Source organism: Meriones unguiculatus, chromosome 8, assembly GCF_030254825.1.
Source record: "Meriones unguiculatus strain TT.TT164.6M chromosome 8, Bangor_MerUng_6.1, whole genome shotgun sequence".
Classification (NCBI taxonomy): Eukaryota; Metazoa; Chordata; class Mammalia; order Rodentia; family Muridae; genus Meriones; species Meriones unguiculatus.
In genome coordinates, this window is record NC_083356.1 from 19,483,589 (window position 1) to 19,502,834 (window position 19,246).

At 49.0% G+C, this 19,246-nt stretch overlaps 1 protein-coding gene across 2 annotated transcripts in view; it reads right to left on the reverse strand.

The window, feature by feature from the left end:
• Srebf2 (sterol regulatory element binding transcription factor 2) overlaps positions 1 to 19,246 on the reverse strand; it is a 58,670-nt gene that overhangs the window by 7,398 nt on the left and 32,026 nt on the right. For both annotated transcript variants that reach the window (XM_021646492.2, XM_060388955.1), the window contains exons 8-15: positions 18,568 to 18,760; positions 17,886 to 18,067; positions 15,445 to 15,721; positions 12,362 to 12,531; positions 5,848 to 6,016; positions 3,723 to 3,840; positions 2,826 to 2,935; positions 1,520 to 1,652 (exon numbers count right to left, since the gene is read on the reverse strand). In XM_021646492.2, the coding sequence (XP_021502167.1) occupies positions 1,520 to 1,652; positions 2,826 to 2,935; positions 3,723 to 3,840; positions 5,848 to 6,016; positions 12,362 to 12,531; positions 15,445 to 15,721; positions 17,886 to 18,067; positions 18,568 to 18,760 (1,352 nt within the window). The remainder of the gene's footprint in view (positions 1 to 1,519; positions 1,653 to 2,825; positions 2,936 to 3,722; positions 3,841 to 5,847; positions 6,017 to 12,361; positions 12,532 to 15,444; positions 15,722 to 17,885; positions 18,068 to 18,567; positions 18,761 to 19,246) is intronic.

The window sequence follows — 19,246 nt, forward strand, 5'->3', positions numbered from 1 at the left end:
AGAAACACTATCTTGAAAACAAAAGACTGGGAACAAGGGTTTCTTTCAGTCCCAAGTGTGGGGTGTGGGGCTGCTTCCGGTACCACCACAACTGACTATGATTTGTCTTGTGCTCTGGCAAGGGCATGATTTTGCCAGCTGAAGAGAGTTTCCGTTTGGAACGCTGAGGGCAGACAGTATATAATGCTAGGGCCCCAGGGTGGGCTGTTGCTTTTGCTGGTTGCTGGTTGGAGATTCCCTGACGATGAGGACTGGACTTGGCCCAGGGAACTCCATGTCCCTAACCAGCAGGAAGTAGTAGAGATCTATGCCCCCTTTCCTGTCTATCCTTCTTTCTCTCCTACCCAGTGTCAGGGGATTGGGGTAGAGAAGGGTATTAGGAAAAAGAACCCAGTGAAGTAGCCGAAAGCCCGGCTACAAGGGTGCTCACCCATCACAGTTCTGAGGAGCAGAAGAGCCAGGAAGAACAGGCACCTTTGGAGTCTGCTGTGGCTCTGTGGCTCAGTGGCAAAGTGACTCTGGCTAACCCACCTGTTAAGCCTCAGCATTCTCCAGAGTCAGAGGCAGACACACTCAGATGGGAGGCTACTGCAGGGCTGGCACGGGCTGATATGTATCGGACGGGGGCTTAAAAATAGGGCTACTTAATGAAACTGGGACAGCTCCGATGTCTCACTCCCACTCTTTTTGGCCCTTCTGTGCTCTGGGTAGAATTCTATTTGGCAAGAAATGTGTCTTGGCTTTCAAGACAGGACCCCAGGGGGACTTTTTGCCTCACTGCATTGTGTAATTTTACCAAGAGCACCCAGATCTAACCAAAACCAGACAGGGTATCAGCAGGTAGGGTTACTTATCCTTAAACGTTACACCTCCAAGGTTCAGACACAAGTGTCAAAAAGAGTGTCAAAGTCTCTGGCTGTGCCTCACACCAGATGTACTGTACTAATAAAAAAGGGCCAGGGAGATAGCGCAGTATGTAAAGACACTTGTCACCAAGCTGGTGGCCTTTTGGTCCCTAGAATTCACAAGGTGAAAGGGAGGAACCCATCCCTGTAAGCTGTCCTTTGACCTCTACATGAATGCCATGACAAACACACTTTTGAGCAGATAATACTTGTACTGGTGTACACACACACACACACAGCACTGAAAGGACCGACAGGAGAGCAGCTATAAGGAAACTGGAAATTCATACAAGCTGCAGGACTTCCCTGCAGTGACCACAACTACATCACATTGCTGTTTCTTGATTTGCCAGGGGCTACACTGTTTCCATCACCTCTATAAGGCAAGCATCAGTGAGAAGCTGGGGCGCCTGGAGAGCCATGTGCAGAACATACATAGAGGTCTGTGCCGACCCAGATCACTTCTCTCTGGTTCCCCTGCCCCCTCCTCCAGCTCCCATCTGTCAGACAGTTCTGACACCAGAGCAGCACGGCTAGCTGGACCTGCTCCCCTCTGCTGCCTCACATAAGACTCCATGAAGAGAAGTAGGTGAATGATCAAGGAGCTTACGCACTCAGTCACTTCCAGGGCCTTGGGGACCCATTCTACTTCAGTAAAATGAGAGCGCACAGCTGCATCATCTCCCTGGAGCCAGCTGATAGCCATGGTGATTGCGGATGTCCACCACCGACAGATAATATCCGGGCCTGGATGGGAAAACAGCAGGAAGCATCCATTCGTACTCACAGAAACCAAGCCTGAGGAGCTCTTAGGTACAGGACCTGACCCTCAATGGCATGTGGCATCTTTACTCTGTGATGGGTACCATCTTCGGGGTACCATGCCACATGATCTGGCAACGTGTATCAAGAACCTTAAAATGCTCACTCCTATTAAACAAGTAAACCCTGATCTGGTACTCTATCATTAGGAAACTAGTTTGAATATAAGTTTGACAAAAATGTTCACTTTAATGTTAGATTATTGCTTGTTTATTTTTTGAAACAGGGTTTCTCTGTGTAGCCCTGGCTGTCCTGGAACTCACTCTGCAGATCAGGCTGGCCTGGAACTCAGAGCTCTGCCTCCAGAGTGCTGGGATCGCAGGCGTGTGACACCACTGCCCAGCGCAGCATATTCATTTTATGCTTTTATTGCTGTAGTTTCCTTTCTGGGTCTCCGTTTCTCAAATGTAAAGCTATGTTGCCAAGGACCTCACGAAAGCAGTGAGGAGCAGCCGGGTGTCAGGAGGAGCAAGAATACATATGCTTCTCGACTCTGAAGCCAACAGAGACCACACTACCACAGCTGCTTTTCTGGGATCCTTCTCTCCCTAGGAAGAGCGGGGAGAGGGTAGCCTGGCATCCCACCCCCTCGGGTGCTTTGGGAACTGACAAGTGGCAGCTGATGTGCTGTCACTCTGATGGCAGTGTAGAGGGAGATGAAATAAAGTCGTACTCTGCAGGGAGAGCACAGCTGAGGCAGGGAGACCTGGGTGGTACAGATGGGAGTCTTCTTAGCCAGGAGTGTTAGAACCCAGCTCCAGGGGCCTTAGGGTGAATTACCCATCAGCCCCAGGTACAAAGAGCCTTTGATGCCTGTCCTGTGCATCTGTAAAGGGCCTGACCTGAACTACCCAGCCGGGCCTCAGTGGGGTACTCGCTCACTTCCTGCTCCATTTACACAAGGACCATTATTTTCTGCTCAAAGAATGTTGCCCATGAGGGATAACTGTGAGTTGGGGCAGCCTGGAGGACACAGGTACAAATCCAGGACTAGGGAAGATGCCCTAAGATACACTCCTAACTAACTTGGGGGGGGGGGGAGATGGATAGAAAGAATTAAACATTCTCTGGACTGTGGAGCCACCCACAGATACTCACCCAGGGCTGACTTGAGCACAGAATTGCTGGAGAAGGGTGGGGTCACAAATCCTACAGAGTCCACAAAAGAATGAAGTAATTTCAAATACTCCAGAGCACTGGAAAATTCACTAAAAAGAAAAAAGGGGGGGGGATCCACATCTATAACACACGGAACGGCTTTACGCACACACCCACATACCTACACCTCTAAGCCTGGCTGCTTACAGGTCCAATCCTAAGACTGCATGGCCCTCCCTGGCTCCCTGTTCCTGCCATCCCGGGCTCGCCAGTTCTGCCCATGCCCATTGCAGGCAAGCGTCATAGGCCAGCCTCTCGCTGATACTCTTCCCTCTACCGGGAAAGACTACCTCTCGGGGCAGTCTTTTCTTCCCTCGGGGACAACCTGGAGTCCTCTTCCTCCAGACGAGATTCTAAGGCCACGCTCTGCCAGAAATGTCCTACTGCCTAGGCAGAACTGTCCCTCCCTCTTGCCTCAGCCGTACTCCACCTGAGGGCCTGCTAAGAGTGACTTCGCTATCTTTTGGCTTAGTGGGTCTTCATCTGCGAAGAAAAGGCTGTGCTCAGTAGCTATGTAAGAACTGCGTGTTCGCTGCAGAGCCGGCTTCCCAAGCTCTCCGGGCCAGACGTGTCTGCCTGGTGAGCTCACCGCATCTCCCTTCCCGTCTCTCTCAACAGTTCACTGCTCTCTGTCCCCAAAAGCAAAGCCAACTCATCCTATTTCTAACTTGCTCTGACAACTGGCCCCAGTTGGTGAAGGGATGTAAAAGGTGAAAAAAAGGACAACGTGGGGTCTAAGCCAGACCTCCTCTGATTTTGAGAAATAACCTCAAATTCTATTTCCTGGCTGACTGTTTTTGGGGAATGCTGCCTGAGTGGACCAGCCCCAGGCCTTACCAGCTCTCTTCTTCCTGGTCACCTGCTTTCTTCTTAGCCTGAGGTTTCACCAAAGATTCCACAGCTCTTTCCAGAAGGCTTTTGCAGAAAGCCTGGTGTACCTGGGCAATGGGGTCCGCTGAAGAGAAAGAAGGGTTATACGGCTATACTCATGAGCCCTGTTGGAGCTGAGGGTGTACCTCAGTGAGAGCATGCATGTTAAGCACCCGTGATGTCTTAGGTTCGTCTTGTACAGTAAGGAAAAAAACTGAGACCTTTTATGGTGAAAACAGATAGCAAAGAGCCTTAAAAACAGCTGTGCCAATAACAGGGGCCAAATCTTCCTCAACCAAACCCTGAATTACCCTTTAGGGGCTGGTGAGATGGTTCAGTGGGGAAAGGTGCCTGCCACCAAGCTTCATGACCTAAGTTCAACCCTGCAGGACACACAGTAAGAGAGAACTGGCTCCTACAAACTGTCCTCTGACGACATGCGTGCTGTGGCACTTGTCCCTACCAAACACATACACAACGGTTGGGATTCTGACCCAGGACAAGTGGCTGAGGTGCCTGTTTAACATACCAAAGCAGACCTGGCCTCCAGGTTCTCCCAGAATCCTTCAGTGCCTACCTGCACTTTCCAACCCAAGGGCTGGGCTTCATCTCCCCAACAGGCTCTTCACAGTATAATCCAGACATTTTGGTTCTCTCTGTCTCTGTCTCTCCTCTCCTTTCCTCTCTGCACACACATGCTTTCTTGCTTCCTTCCCCTCCTCTCTCTCTCCCTGTCTGCGTGGTGACTTCCCTGGCCCCGTTCCTTGGGACCAGTGAACCCGCCCAAGAGCTGCCCCCAATCTTTACACTTTAATTTGGCTTCAATTGGCTCATTTTGTCAGAAGAGAATATCTATGATCTGGTGCTGTGACTCGACTACCTATCAAAAATAAACTTAAAAAAAAGGAAGGAAGGAAGGAAAAGAATTACCCAGTGAAACCACCCTAGGCAGCGCAGGCCTCTGTGTAGTTGTGAACCGCCGAATGGCTGTAAGCCTTGCCAGGAAATAGAAAATAAAAAGGTGAACAGCGCCACACCTTAGAGGCTTGTCTCTGTGAGAACTGCTAGCCAGGCAGGAAAAGACAGCAGTGGGCTGCAGCGCTCCCGAGAACCCTGTTTCTCCACATCATAGGAGCTACGATCAGCCATGCTCTGCCTCAGCTGACTGGCCAGGGGGCCCTGCAAAGCGTACAATGGCCGACAAGTTCCTTTACTGTAGAGCCTTATCATACCATCACTTCCGTCTCTGGCCCCGACTTGGCCAAGAGGAGGAGGGCTGTTTCTGGATACGCTCTCACTGATGAGGAGAGAGTAGCCGGTCTGTGGGGGGGGGTCTACCTGAGGACAAAGCTCTTAGAGCGTTTGGGATTAATTTTCCTTTTTAAAAATTCTTCACCTTTTAGTGTCAAACATGATCCTTATACTGCACAATAGTTATTTAAAAAAAAAAAAAATCAACCCTCCCATGTTTGACATCCACTCTATACTCAGAGCACGACTCCCTACCTCACAGACTTCCCACTCAGCAGAGAAACCACGGCAGAAAACTACTCGTGTTCCCTGTGTGAGTCTACGCTGCCAGCCTCTGCCCTCTAAGACCAGGCAAGTCAACTCCAATCACTATCAAATGCCAGGGACAGAAAGCCTGCCTCTCCTTCCACTGCCCGGAGCCCTGTCCCTGTCACCATTCTGAGCCCTGATGGCTGCCTGCTGCCTATTGGTCCCTAACTGCTCCATATATGTCCCTCTGCCTTCCCAAGGGGGCCAGGAGGCCCAGAGGCCAGGAGCAGCAAACCCCACACCTTTTTCCATCTCCCCAGTGTCTAGAACAAGGACTAAGAACACAGCTGGTGCTTAATCACAACTTGTCATGTGTGGCCCTGTCATGGACTGACCACAGGCTTTGACAGCCCTACACAGCAGCGCTGTAAACAGAGCTAAGTTACAGATCAGAATTGACCTCAAGAAAGTTACTCAACCTTTATGAGACTCAAAAAAGAGAAAAGGAGAAAAAATATTAAATAAGGTGGAGACACCTGGTCTCATCTGTCTCCCTTGTACAGCCTGTCACCGCTCCTGAAAGCACCCTTACCTGGGTTCCTCTGGGCACAGTACAGGCTCTCCTTGGCCGCTGACTTGATTGACCAACTTCGCTCCATGAAAAACTTCTGGCCCAAGGGGTGGCAGAGCCAGCGCAGGGAGTCGGGGACAGTGCTATGCTCTGGGCCACACAGACTCTGAGCACGGTTAAGGAAGTAGCTCTGTGAAAGAGAAAGACCAGGTGTGACACCAAGGTAGCAGAATGTTGGCTGTAGCTACTGTGGAGTCACTAGAAAGAAATGCTGGGGAAGAGGATCAATGAATGAATCCTGCATCAATCCCACCACAGAAGCTGGAGAGAGCTGCTATGTCCTGGGGATCCTGTCAGGCCTGGTCATTAAGTCCTTGAACCATTAGGGAGCAGGGCCACTGCACACACGGCGGAGTTCCTGCTACACTGTTCTGCTAAGCCTGTCTAAGCATCCTGGAATCTACTTCTCTTTCATCTGCTGGTATTCAACAGTTATTTACCTAGGAAGAGGCCTTAGAGGTCCCTAACTTTTATCTGTAACACTCTGAGTACCTAGCCAAGCAGCCTCCTCAATCCTGGGACTTCTCATCTCATTTAAATTGCATATCTTTTAGAGTACTTTTTAACTGGTTTTTCAGCTCTCTTACCTTTGAATGGAAGAGTTTACAGAGCAATTAACACCCAGGGCCTGCTCTCAGTACCACCTGAGGCAGCAGGAAGCTTGCCCAGGACCATGGAATGTTTGTGTGGATGTGTGACCCTGAAAGGAAGCCTCTACAGAAAGTCTCACGCCTTCCTTATGTGAGCCCTAACCTGAGAGGAAAGACCAGAAAGGGACTTCTTTTTCCCTGGGCAGACTTAAAATGGTAATTAATATAAATGACTTAAACATTTTACTATGGATATGGGTGTACCCGAAGACCAGAAGAAGTGTCAGAAGTGAAACTGAAGTTATAGATTTTGAGTGTGGCTGCTGGGAACCACACTGGGTCCTGTGTAAGGACAGCAGGTACTCCTGACAGCTGAGATGTCTCTCCAGCCTCTTTAAATTAACATACAAAGGGTTAGGTTTCATCATGACATTTTCCACCAAAATGGGTTTTTGCTGGTTCTCCTCCATTTTCCCACCCTATACCTGTCCACCTCCAGTAGTTTCCTTTCTGTTTTTTTTCTCTCTCTTTCTTTGTTTAAGACAGGGTTTCTCTGTGTAGCTTTGGCTGTCCTACAACTCGCTCTATAGACCAGACTGGCCTCAAACTCAGAGATCACCTGTCTCTGCCTCCAAGTGCTGGGATTAAAGGCGTGCACTTCCACTGGCCAGCCTCTATCTGTTTTCAAGTCAGGAGCTCTAGTGCACGCTCTTGTCTTTTCCTCAACACTGCATTTAGTCTCCTTTCTAGTTTCATGTCCTGCTCCCCTACACACAACTAGGATGTGAACAAGAGTGTGGGATCTACCTTTCTGAGGCTGTGTTACTTTCCTTAATACAGTAATTTCCAAACCCACCCATCATTTTGCAAATATAACTTTGTTTTTCACAAATGAGTAATACCAACACGCACGCATGCACACATTTTCATTCTACTGATAGACATTTAGGCTAGTTCAGTAACAGATGCTGAGCCAAGCATGGTGGCATACAACTTACTTTAACCCCAGCACTTGGGAGGCAGAGGCAGGTGAATCTCCGTGAGTATATGTTGGAAGATGTTTCTGTGCACTGTGTATTCAAATGCTGATTTCTGTACCTAAAGATCTCCGTGCAGTCTGGATTTTGACATTGCCTTTTAAAAAAGCATCCCCTGTCTCAATATTGTGTAAAAATTATTCTCCATCACTTTGGATTGGTTTCTAAAGAGCTGAGCAGGAGAGAATAAGGCGGGACTTCAGGACCCAGAAAGAGAGGGAGGGTCAGTACTAGGCGGGAACCTGGGAGTGGCCATCAGAACAAGGACTGAGAAGAAGCAACTAAGGTGAGACTAAGATGGTAGTTAACAGGCCACATGGCTGGGAAGTAGGCTAGGCCAGCACAGTCAGGGTAGGATAACTCAGTATCTGCCGAGCTATAGTGCCTGAAGATTTTAACAAATATAAAGGTCTCTGTGTTCAGGAGCTAGGGAAGGCACAGGAAAGCCATACTCTTACAGGTATGAGACCAGCCTGGTCTAAATAGTGAGTTCCAGAACTGTCAGAGCTACACAGTAAGACCCTGTCTCAAAACAAACAAACAAACAAACAAACAAACAAACAACAACAAAGAGATGTTGAAAGTGTCTGTCTGGCATTCAAACCACCAGTACTTAGGCAGGACAAAATCATTCTAGAGCCCCAGTGTAATAATACACAAGAATGATGCTGTCTGTTGTGTTTTTAGAAATTCTTTTCCCCCACCCTGACCCTTAGTTCTGTCACTGGTTGAGTGATAATATCTCCATTCTAAACCCCATGATTTCTAAGCTATAAAACCCCTCAGTCTGAATAGGGGCCTCAGCAGGGATGGATGGGAAGAGGCTTGGGTGGAGCTCAGGGAGCCCTCTGCACGGGCTGTCAGGCTGTTGGTCTAGAACTTCCCTTTTCCAGCTCAGGCACTGCCTCTAATGAGGGCATCCATCTCAGGGTCTGGAAGTCTGATGGTTCTGACCTTTACTAGACTTTAATCAGCTAACGTAACAGCTTCAGAAAACGTGAATGCCAGAGTCAGAAATAGCACAGCCACTCAAGGATGTGCTGGGGAGACTCTGATGGGGGACATCGACTGGATCAGAGAAAACGGCCTGGCTAAACTGCTTTACAGACACTTACTTAACTGGCATTTTCATGGCGGCTTATGGGACCAGGAGAACATCTGACTTAAATTCATAGGACAGTGACAGTCTCTCCTCTTACTTACTGCCCCGCTTTGATAACAGGATACTGTGAGAGCAAATACAGCAGAACCTATAACCCGCTATGACCTTCAGAGTGCTCACTGAAGCTGATAACTACAACTGCAGGACAACAGAGGTTAGGGGAGTGTATGTGTGTAATTCCAAGACCTTTAATGTCCCAGAAATCTTTTAATAATTGAGCCCAACTCTCTCCAGGTCATAGGTCTGTTTAGCAAGGCAGTATGGTGGTTGTCCCAAGGAAGAGAGTACTGGTCTCTTTAGGGTTGGGTTATATTCGAGAAGAACCCACAGAAGCCATTCAGGAAATTATTAAGTTAAAATACATTTTTAAGCTGAATTCTTTTTTTAACACTAAAATCACGCTGTAGACACAGAGCCTCACTTTATAGCTTTAGCTGGCTTTGAACTCACGGAGATACACCTGCCCCTGCCTCCTGAGTTCTGGGATTAAAAGTGTACACCACCATGCCTAGCCTGACATTAAAATTTTAAAGATTTACTTGTGTGTTTGAGCACATGACTGAAATACCCACAGAGGCCAGAAGAGAGTGTCTGAGTCTCTGTGGAATAAACTTTTAAGAAGCATTAGCTAATAACAGACCTCCATTTAATGGTTTGAACTAATAAAAAATATAAATCCAAGATAGACAGCACAACCATAAAGGCTTCTATAAAGGAAACTGTGAAAAATTTTTATTGCTCTTTTAATTTTTCTGAGCGTTATAGCCCAATTATAATGTTCCTAATTAAAAAAAAAATACTTTCTAAAATTTTACAGACACCAGACCTCTCCTGAGCTACAGCACCGAAGCCTCTCCCATAGCTCATAGCTAACTGGCTGGCAGGAGAAGCCAGCGGCAGCCCAGGGGTGCTTAGCTCCTGAGAGCTACCCAGCACGCCTGGACCAGCTCCAGCCCCCCATTACAGTGCACTGCTGTGTGCCAAGCACCCTGAGTGCCACAGCCAGTGCTCAGGGGAGCCGAGTGATAGCTGAAATTTCTGATGAAAATACGAATGTTCAACATCATGTGGACACTACGTAAAATACAAGATGGAGATGCTTCGCACTGCAGAAGCAGGACTATGCTACCTTTCCTTACTGACATCGTAGTTTTTGCAAAGCTGAGTTTTAGGAAGCTAATTTTTTTTTTCATTATTTGTTTGTTTTGTCTTGTTTTAAAATGCAATCAGAAAGTGAAAATCAGTGCAGAGCAGGGCATGGGGGTGTTGTATCCAATCTGATTTGAAGACATGGTGGTTGGTACATGTCTGTAACAGCCATACTTAAGAAGTGGAGGCAAGTTTAATCCCAGCACTTGGGAGGCAGAGGCAGGTGGATGGATCTTTGTGAGTCTGAGGTCAGCCTCATCTATGTTGTAAGATCTAGGACCACCAGGGCAAAGTAGAGAGACTCTGTGTCAAAAGAGAAGAGGAGGAGGAAGAGGAGGAGGAAGAGGAGGAGCGGCAGTGGCAGCGGCAGCTGGAGAGGTGACTCGGTAGTGAAGAACACTACCGAGCACCCACGTGGTGGCTCACAGGCATGCACGTGGTGCTCTTTCAATTACACGTCTGATCTTTCCACATGGCTACTAAGCTACTTAAGACGTGAATACTTCTTAGGATACTGGAACCATTAACAACTGAACAAGTGAAAACAAACTGCCATACTGACTAACTCTAAGGTATTTCTTTCAGCACCATAAAAACCTTAGACAGTGCCACAAACCTAGAAAGTTTGGGATCTTCTGGTATAAGCTATTTTTAGAGGTGAAAGCCCCCACTTGCTCCCAACACTTGGCTCATTTGTCAACTAAATCTAACTTTAAAAAAAAAGAATCAAGGTGTCTACTGTCTGAGACTTTATTTTTTGAGACAGTGTTTCTTTGTGTGGCCTTGGCTGTCCTGGAACTCATTACGTGGCCCAGACTGGCCCCGGCACACAGCAACCCACCTGCCCCTGCCTCCCAGTGCTGGGATTAAAGGCATGCACCACTACGCTGGCTCTGTCTGAGACTCATAGTCCAACTGCTCCAAAGGGGGCAGTCACGCTAGTCACCCACCACTCTCCTCCCCCACCTTACTGACGATGCAAACTGGGCAACACTGGAAAAGTTTTAGGTGTTTACGCCCTTTGCCCCAGGAGTACCATCATTAGAGACTTAGCCTGAGGACATGCTCACAGAGATGGGTGACGATATAAAAACCATTTCCTCTCTGCTGCAATTCATAACATCAGATACAGGAAGTGCTCCAATACCCCTGGGCAGCGCCAGCTACCTCTGCAGACAAGATGCCCACGACCTGTCACTAATAAAAAATTGAGAGGGAAACCAAGGTTTAAGGTATAACCAACCATGTGGAGTGGATTATAATGTATAGTTGTACGTGCAGGAAAACTTCCAAGGAACTACATACATTTTCTGCCAACTGTAGATGAGGCACACAAAGACTTTCAGAGGAAGCCACAGGCGGGGATGATTTTCTTTCTTTCCTGCTTTGTGATAAGGTGTTGCTATGTTGCCCAGACTAGCCTTGGACTTCTAGGTACAAGGGATCCTCTTGCTTCAACCTCCCAAGCAGATGGTTCCATGGGTATGACATAGCCGCCAACTTTTAGAGACAACTGTAGTGGAGCCACGTCCCCGATCCTCAGCAGCCACGTGTGGGCTCAGCCTGTGAGCTGAGCCCTTTTGAAAGGGCTATAGGCTGAGATAAGAGAATTCCATTTCAACATATCTAATGTGTTCAGTTATCTATTCGAAGTGGGGCACTAGTGTGCCTGTCTCTGCAGGAGTAAGAGAAAGCCTGAGGTCAGCAGAAGCGGTGAACTGGCTGATAACAAGGATTGGGAATCAGCCAGCTGTGAATAACCACTGCTGGCACCTGGCCAGGTCTGTAGGAACGCACTTCCCAACTCTAGTATGTACCTTGCATCTGGCCCGAGCTCTCTGCGGAGAGCCACTCACTGGCTTTTACTTCTAGATTTCCAGTGCTGAGATCAATACAAGGTAGCCCCTCAAAACTGAAGAGACAGAAGATGTAGTAAGAGTCTAAGACTGAAGTCACATGTGAATCCCGCATTGTCCTGCTGCATGTTTCTATGAACTGGTGCTTTTACTTCGGCGTACAAGAATGTCTTTGTAGGACTTTATGCCTGAAAAACCCAGCAAGGGGGACACCTTTCTTCATTGGGCTCTTATATTTACGGAAAAGCAAGTGAAACCTACCCCTTCAAGTGGCAGGGCACATCCTGCTTTTTAGCTCCCAGCTGAGAAGAGCTTCAGGGAAAATTGTAGGGAAGAAAAGTTATGACTTGACTGCAAAAGTTGCCCACAGCTCGTGTCTGAATACTTGGTCCCCAGCAGGCGGCATTGCTTTGGGAATGGTGGGACTTGTGGACAGGGGGCCTAGGTGGAGGAAATGGGTCCACAGAGGAGGTAACTTTTCAGCTTGTTGGCTGGCCCTGCTCCTGGCTAATCTCTGGTTCCTAACTGCTATTACCTATGACCTGTTGCTGCTGCCGCACCCTCCCTGCCATGAAGGACCACACTCTTTCCATAACAAACCCTCTCTTCTTCAAGCTGTTTCTTTCAGGTGCTTTACCACAGGGACCGGCAAGTATCCATACAGGAATGGAAGGTACTCACGGCCAGGAAGCCCAGCTTGCCTCCACACCGGGTCTTGAGCCCCATGGCGGCCGTCAGGTGGATCTCAATAAGCGTGCTGGGCGGGATCTTCTCCTCGGCGCACTCAGCGAGGTTCACAGCACACAGAGCCATGTGCACGTCTGAACAGGCAGACCCTGCGGGAAGCTTCCCTAGGGCGGGCAGAAATAGACACTGACATTGACTGACAGGGTCTTCAAGACAACAGTGTCTCTGCCTGTCCACCCCAGTCATCAACAATGCTCTGGACTATATGTAAACTGTCACCTACAGGCTGAGGGGTTTCACTTGACTCTCACTTGGTGGTGCTCCCCACTTGGGGAGGCTATGGAACCTGGGTGGCAGGCTTTTGGGGTGGGCCTTAGAGAACTAAAGCACACCCCCAGGTCCAGCCTGACTCTGCTTCCTATTTGTGGCTGAAAAAGCTCCCTTGTGCCACCTTGGACTACGCTATCCAAACCGCTGGCTACAGTAAATGTCAACTCTCATCTCTGTCACAGAGGTAAGAACTAATGTACACAGAGGTGCTAGAGGAGAAATGGCCTTTGTCATCAGACAGCTCCAGATGGGATGCAGGCTCAGCAGGTTACTAGCTGTGTGCTCGTTGACCTCTCCGACTGACTGGGACATGGCCTCTGGTTCTGCGACAACGGGGACTGTTAGGAATGCTGGTCCCTGGACAGAATTCAGGTGTGTGGTGCAATGTTTTCCAAAGCACTGTCAATAGCATGGTCACACTCTTGATAATGGTCTGAATTTCCAAATATACAACACAACACAAAACCAAGTGGATTTTGTTTTCATTACCCCCCTCCCATAGACTTCACAGAAAAGGAAACAGAAAAGAGAATAATGCCAGCTGCACACACGTAGGTAGAAGGCTTATACCAGGAGATCAGTAGACAAGGTGCTCCTGGCATAGGCCCAAGAGCTGTGGCTGTCCCGAAGCTTTTGTATAGTTAAAGTTTCTTGCTTTGGCCAGTCTCCTGACTCAGGGCCTTGATGGCCTCTTACTCTCATTATCTGAGGGTTCTTTTTACCCAGCTGCTGTTTTTCTATCAGCATGTCTGGAGTTCAGTCTGTATTAGTGTGGGGTATCTGCTTTCCTTACAAAGCTTTAAGTTTTCTCCTGCAGGGAGAGGACAGAAGGCAGGACGGATATCACACTGTAGGTGAATGTAGACGAGTGATATGAAGTGTTCCAGCTGAACTCTTTAGTCTCCTCATCAGATACTGGGATTTGGGGTTTGTTTTAAGGGCACTCTGAGCAGAAAACAAAACCAAAACCGAAACAGCAGGAGAGATCCAGAGAGCGGGCTTTCCTGCTAGAGCTGACGCCCACGATCTCATCTCCATCCTGAGTGACTAGGCCTGGCCCCTCTGACTAAAGCGCAAAGCCACAGCCCACAGGTACCTCTGACTTCATTTTCTGCTGGTGGTGGACACAGCAGCAGCCGCCTGTCCTCAGCCACTTCTGTCCTCAGCTGTCCCCTCTCACCCTCCAAACCCCTTCATTCTCCTCTGACCTTGGACTATCATCCCTCTCGGTGTCTGTTTCTGTTTGTTTTTACAGATAGGCGCTCACCATTTAGCCCTGGTTGACCTAGACCTCACCCTGTAAACCAAGCTGACCTCAGGGTTCCACTTGCCTTGGCCTCCTGAGTGCTGGGGTTAAAGGATGCACTACCATACCCAGTTAGGCATTACCCATCTTGACTACACTGTCCACCTGTCCTTTGTGTGAGATATTCTGGAGGTCCTTTCATTAGTCCCCTCATTTCTCCCTTTCCCTTGGAGGCCCGGGCCCATTATCTGGGCTGCAGATCCCACAGGCCTAACGTCGACAGAATATTTCTCCTCTGTGTCTCACAGGCAACTGTCCAAAACAGTACATCACACTCTTTCTTGGAAAACTGCTTTCCCTCCTGTTTCTTTCAGCTCCGTCAATGGTACCATTGCTCTACCAAACTCCTGAGCAGGAAGCCGACCTAAGCAACACTTATTGATTTATTTTATGCATGTATGTGTGTGCCACGGCATGTATGTGAGTCAGAACACAACTTGAGAGAATTATTTTTCTCCTGCCATGGGAGTCAGGGGGATTGAATCCAGGTCATTGACAGCAAGCCTAATGACTTTAACAACTGCACTGCAGATCCCATCTCCTCCCCCTCCTCTTCCTCTTTTTCCTCTCCTCACCCTCACCCCACCCACAAGGTCTCACGTAACCCAGGTTGGCCAAGGATGATGCTAAACTCCTGAACCTTCCCAGTGCTGGGGTTATGTGCATCCTGACCTCGCTTAAAGAGTGTAGAGATGGGCTGGAGAGATGGCTCAGAGGTTAAGAGCACTAGCTGCTCTTTCAAAGATCCTGAATTCAATTCCCAGCAACCACATGGTGGCTCACAACCATCCATAATGAGATCTGGTGCCCTCTTCTGTAGTGTAGGCAACACGCAGAACACTGTATATATAATAAATAAATAAATCGTAAAAAAAAAAAAAGTGTAGAGATGTCACTGTGAATAATGTCCATCTTGGAATTTTTGTTTTCTTTTGTTTTTAGTGACAAGAGTTTCTCTGTGTAGCCCTGGCTGTCCTGGAACTCACTATGTAGACTAGGCTGGCCTCGAACTCAAGAGATCTGTCTGCCTCTGTCTCTAAGAGCTCGGTTTAAAGGCGTGTATCACCATGCCCAGCTCCATGTTAGAAATGGCTAAGCTCAGGACTGCAAAGATGGCTCAGTGGTTAAGAGCACTTGCTGCTCTTCCCGAGGTCCCAGGCTTGATTCTCAGCACCTTTATAAGGGCATGTATCTCATGTCCCAGGGAGTCTGTCTCCATCTCCTGGCCTCCGCCAGGCATTGCCCACACATGCTGCACATCTATACACATAAAATCAGTAAAAATTTTTTGAAAAAGAAGGAAATGGTAAACTGCAGTGGTGGACAGCACAGGCTGATGGCTGGTTTAAAGCTATGGAAGGCAAAGCTCTGACAGAGCTCTGGCAAAGCAATCTAGGGAAGAGATGCCCGGGCACCGTGCAGCAAGCCTCTCCCTTCTCACCTGTGATGTGCAGCTGGTGCAGCCTGTGGTAGGCCAGGGCCGCATCCCTCGCACTGCTCTTAGCTTCGTCCTCAAAGCCGGCGGCAGTGGCGGGGGTGGCCCGCCAGCGCTGGAAGACTTTTTTGAGTAGCCAGCGTACCAGGCTCAGCTTCTGCAGGCTGTAGCGGATCACATTCCAGGAGAGGCTGCAGGCCAAGTCCAGGCGGGAGGTGGGCAGTGCCCGGCCCAAAACTGACAAGCAGGTTTGGAGGTTGGCAGCAGCTGCTGCAAAATCGCCCTATAAAGCAAGTGGGAATAATGGTCACTGGCCTTGCTGTGGCCTTTTGGTTTTAACATACTTCTACCAGCAAGTGATGGTAGTTTCTTACAACAGCTAGTTTGTTTTCCAGACAGGGTTTCTCTATGTAGCCCTGACTGCCCTCGAATTCAGAGATCCACCTGCCTCTGCCTCCCAAGCGCTGCCATTAAAGGCGTGTGCCACCACTGCTTGGCTGTCACAGCAGCTTTTATAAATAAATAGGTAACTTGTTTTTGGATACACTCCCTCAGCCCCTCAGCTTGGCAGAGTTCCCAAACTGAGGAAGTCCAGCAGGCTAGCTGGGAGTGCCTTAGAGCTTGTTCGAGTCACAGGTCAAAGAATCACAGGCTACAATCCCAGAGCCGTGACTGAGCAACTCTGGGGGGCTGAGGGAGGGTATGGCACCCTGCTGACACTGGTAGCGGAGAGGTTATCAACAGCAACCAGATGGTCCTTTCCTGGCTGTTTCTCAGGCTGTCTTTGGCTTTTGCTCCTTCGCCTTAACCAGTCCAGCTCTCCTAAACACCCTCTCACAGCAAGACTGAAGCCTCCTTCCCTCAGCACTGACTCTTACCATGCCCACGGGCTGGGCTGCCAGCCGCCTCCTGGCCACTGCCCACTATACAAAGGCACCTGAGTATTTCCCGGCAACAGCCTAGAACGAGCCCTCAGTATCCTCCAGCTTCTTCCATCTTTGAGTTAACATCATTCTTACTTAATTTACATCTCAAAATATTTATTTAATTCTACCTTTTTGTTAAGTCCCAGGTTTTGATCTCTTCTCTGGCCTCTTCTAAGACCCTCCTAACTTGTTTCTGTTATCTCTCAGTGTTTCTGCTTCCCCCCATTCTTCACACAGCCACAGAATGACATTTTCCAAACACCCTTAAATCTTGCTCTAGGATATCCCAAAACTGCTGTCCCTGCATCACACCTGTGTTTTAGGACCCAGGGCTCTGGGCGCAGACTGAGTGGGGCTGACTCGGGCGTGGCAGCCTGCAGAGGCAGAGGAAGCTCTGGGTTTGCTGTTGCTCAGGAATGTTCTAAGTTACATGACTCCCAAAGTACACGTTTAACTTCTTCAATGTCATCAGGTGCCGCAGACACTGTCCACAATCTCTCCTTAGACAGATGCCAAATCACAACTTTCAGCTACTTTTCCTGCTCAAAAATCTTCCCTGATTCTCCAAAGAACTGGAAATAAAGACCTAATTCAGGGAGCTGGAGAGATGGCTCAGAGGGTAAGAGCACTTGATGCTCTTCCAGAGGACCAAAGTTCATTTCCCAGCACCTACGCCAGGACCTACCCCATAACCAACCACCCGTAACTCCAGTGCAAGGGAATCTGATGCCCTCCTCTGGCCTCTGAGGGCACCTGCACTCATGTGCATACACCTTCACACAGACACACAGACATAAATAAAAAAGACCTAACAAGTCAAAACTAGCCGCACCACCAGCCTTTATTGCCATCTCCTTTTGACACAGACACACGGTCCTCAAATGGTCGACCTGTCACAGTTGGAATGTAAATGTGCCCCCTCCACAGACTCATGTAGTCCAATGCTTGTCCCCAGCTGGTAGTAATGCCTGAGGTGGCTGTGGAGCCCTGGGACTAGGCCTGTCTGATGGAAAGGGACTGCCAGGGGCAGTTCTTGCCAGTGATCTCCACTCGAAGTTCTGAGGCTTTCTGATCTGCCAAGATGTGAGATACCATGCCACGGGCTCCTGCCACAGGGCCACCAGCCTCTCCCACAGGGGGTTGAAACTGTAAGCTCAAATGATCTCCCTTAAATTGCTTCTGCTGGGTATTTGGTTAGAGCAAGGAGAAAAGCGACTACTACGCTACAGCTCAAAAGGTCCCGCCCACCCTTTCTGACCAGGGCAGCACCACTTACCCCCGAGACTCACAGCACTGTATGTCCTAACAGCACACCCACAGCACGATCTACGCACAGCTGCACTCTCTTTTGTTGCCCTGTGGCTGTCACAGGCACAGGCACAGGGGCTTGTTCTCTCTCCTCAATCACCCTGGTAGTCCCCCCTTCCCACAGGACTTCACACACATGGGGTCTCAACAACATTCACTGGGTTCTTGACTGAGCATAGAGGAAGGTGAGGAAGGGTGGATGACTGAACTCACTTTGGCGAGGTCGAGGTCTGCCTGCTTCCGGTGTCTCCAGAAGGTGACTGAGGAGCGTGAGTGGGGGCGGATCACCGGCTCCCCGTGGACCAGCAGCTTCACAAAGACGCTCAAGACGATCACCCCATTTACCAGCCACAGAAGGAGAGTTGGCATCATCCAGTCAAACCAGCCCCCAGGACCTAGAGAGTGGCATCTTAGCTGAGACTGCCAGGAAGGACCTTGAGGAACAGCAAGGCACCCAACGGACTCCAGAGTGTGAGATCAAAGAGCCTTCTGGCTTATTTTCAGAGGAAACGGTAGACACTCCGGTAGCCTAAATAGTAATCCTTCTGGCACCAGGTGCTGAGTGCCACAAATACGCGTTAAAGGAAAGTAGGCCACTGATCTCACACCTGACATAGGCCACACAGCCCCTCAAATAAGCCCCCTGCCTACATATCTCACCACCAACCCATGGTAACTGTAAAAAGCTGGTTCCAGATTGGTTTTGCTTATCCCAACTAAACGTAAGTTTAAGTTTGGCTTATTTCACATAACTTAGGCCACCCCTGTGGGAAGCAAGAAGGTAGGAGGCCCATCCCTCCTTTTGGACTAGGCAGATCTAGCGCGCAGTTTTCACACAGGGTCTTTTGCCCCAGCAATTCACCTAACCCAAGGCAGCATTAGGGGACCCACCTACCTGACTCCAGTGACAGTACACTGCGGCCAGAGCCTGAATACGGGTGCTGGTCAGCGTCGTGGGCCCCTCCCCATTGCAGCAAGGAAGTCAAGGGGTTAAAGGAGAGGCCCAAGAAGGTGAGGACACATAAGAGAATTCGAGACCGGTCCACCATGCCCAGTGCCACAGGGGGAGAATCTGGTTCATCTTTGACCTTCAAAACAGCAGCTCATGGTTAGAACCATCACCACTGCATCCTTAGGGCAACAGTGGGTCGAATAAGACAGCCCCGCATGTCTCAAGCATTTGCTACTTGGTACCCAGCTGGTGGCTGTATTAATGTGTCACTTGGGGTCGGCCTGAGATTGCAAACCGCCCCTGACATAGCCAATGTGCGCTCTCTGCCTCCTGCCTGGAGATCCAGATGTGAACTCTCGGCTACTCTGCCACCATAGATGCTAACCCTCTAAATTCAGAAGTCGACTTAAACACTTTCTTTTTAGAAGTTGTCCTGGTCATGGCAACCTGTCATGGCAACAAAAAAGTAACTAATACACTTTGTTTGTATACATTCACCAAGAAACAGACTTCAAACTCAAGACCATTAGGGCAGAGAGGAATAAAGACAGGAGGGACCTAACGTCCACAATTCACAAACCGTTGCTGGAATAACCTTGCTATTGCTGACTGAGTATACTCC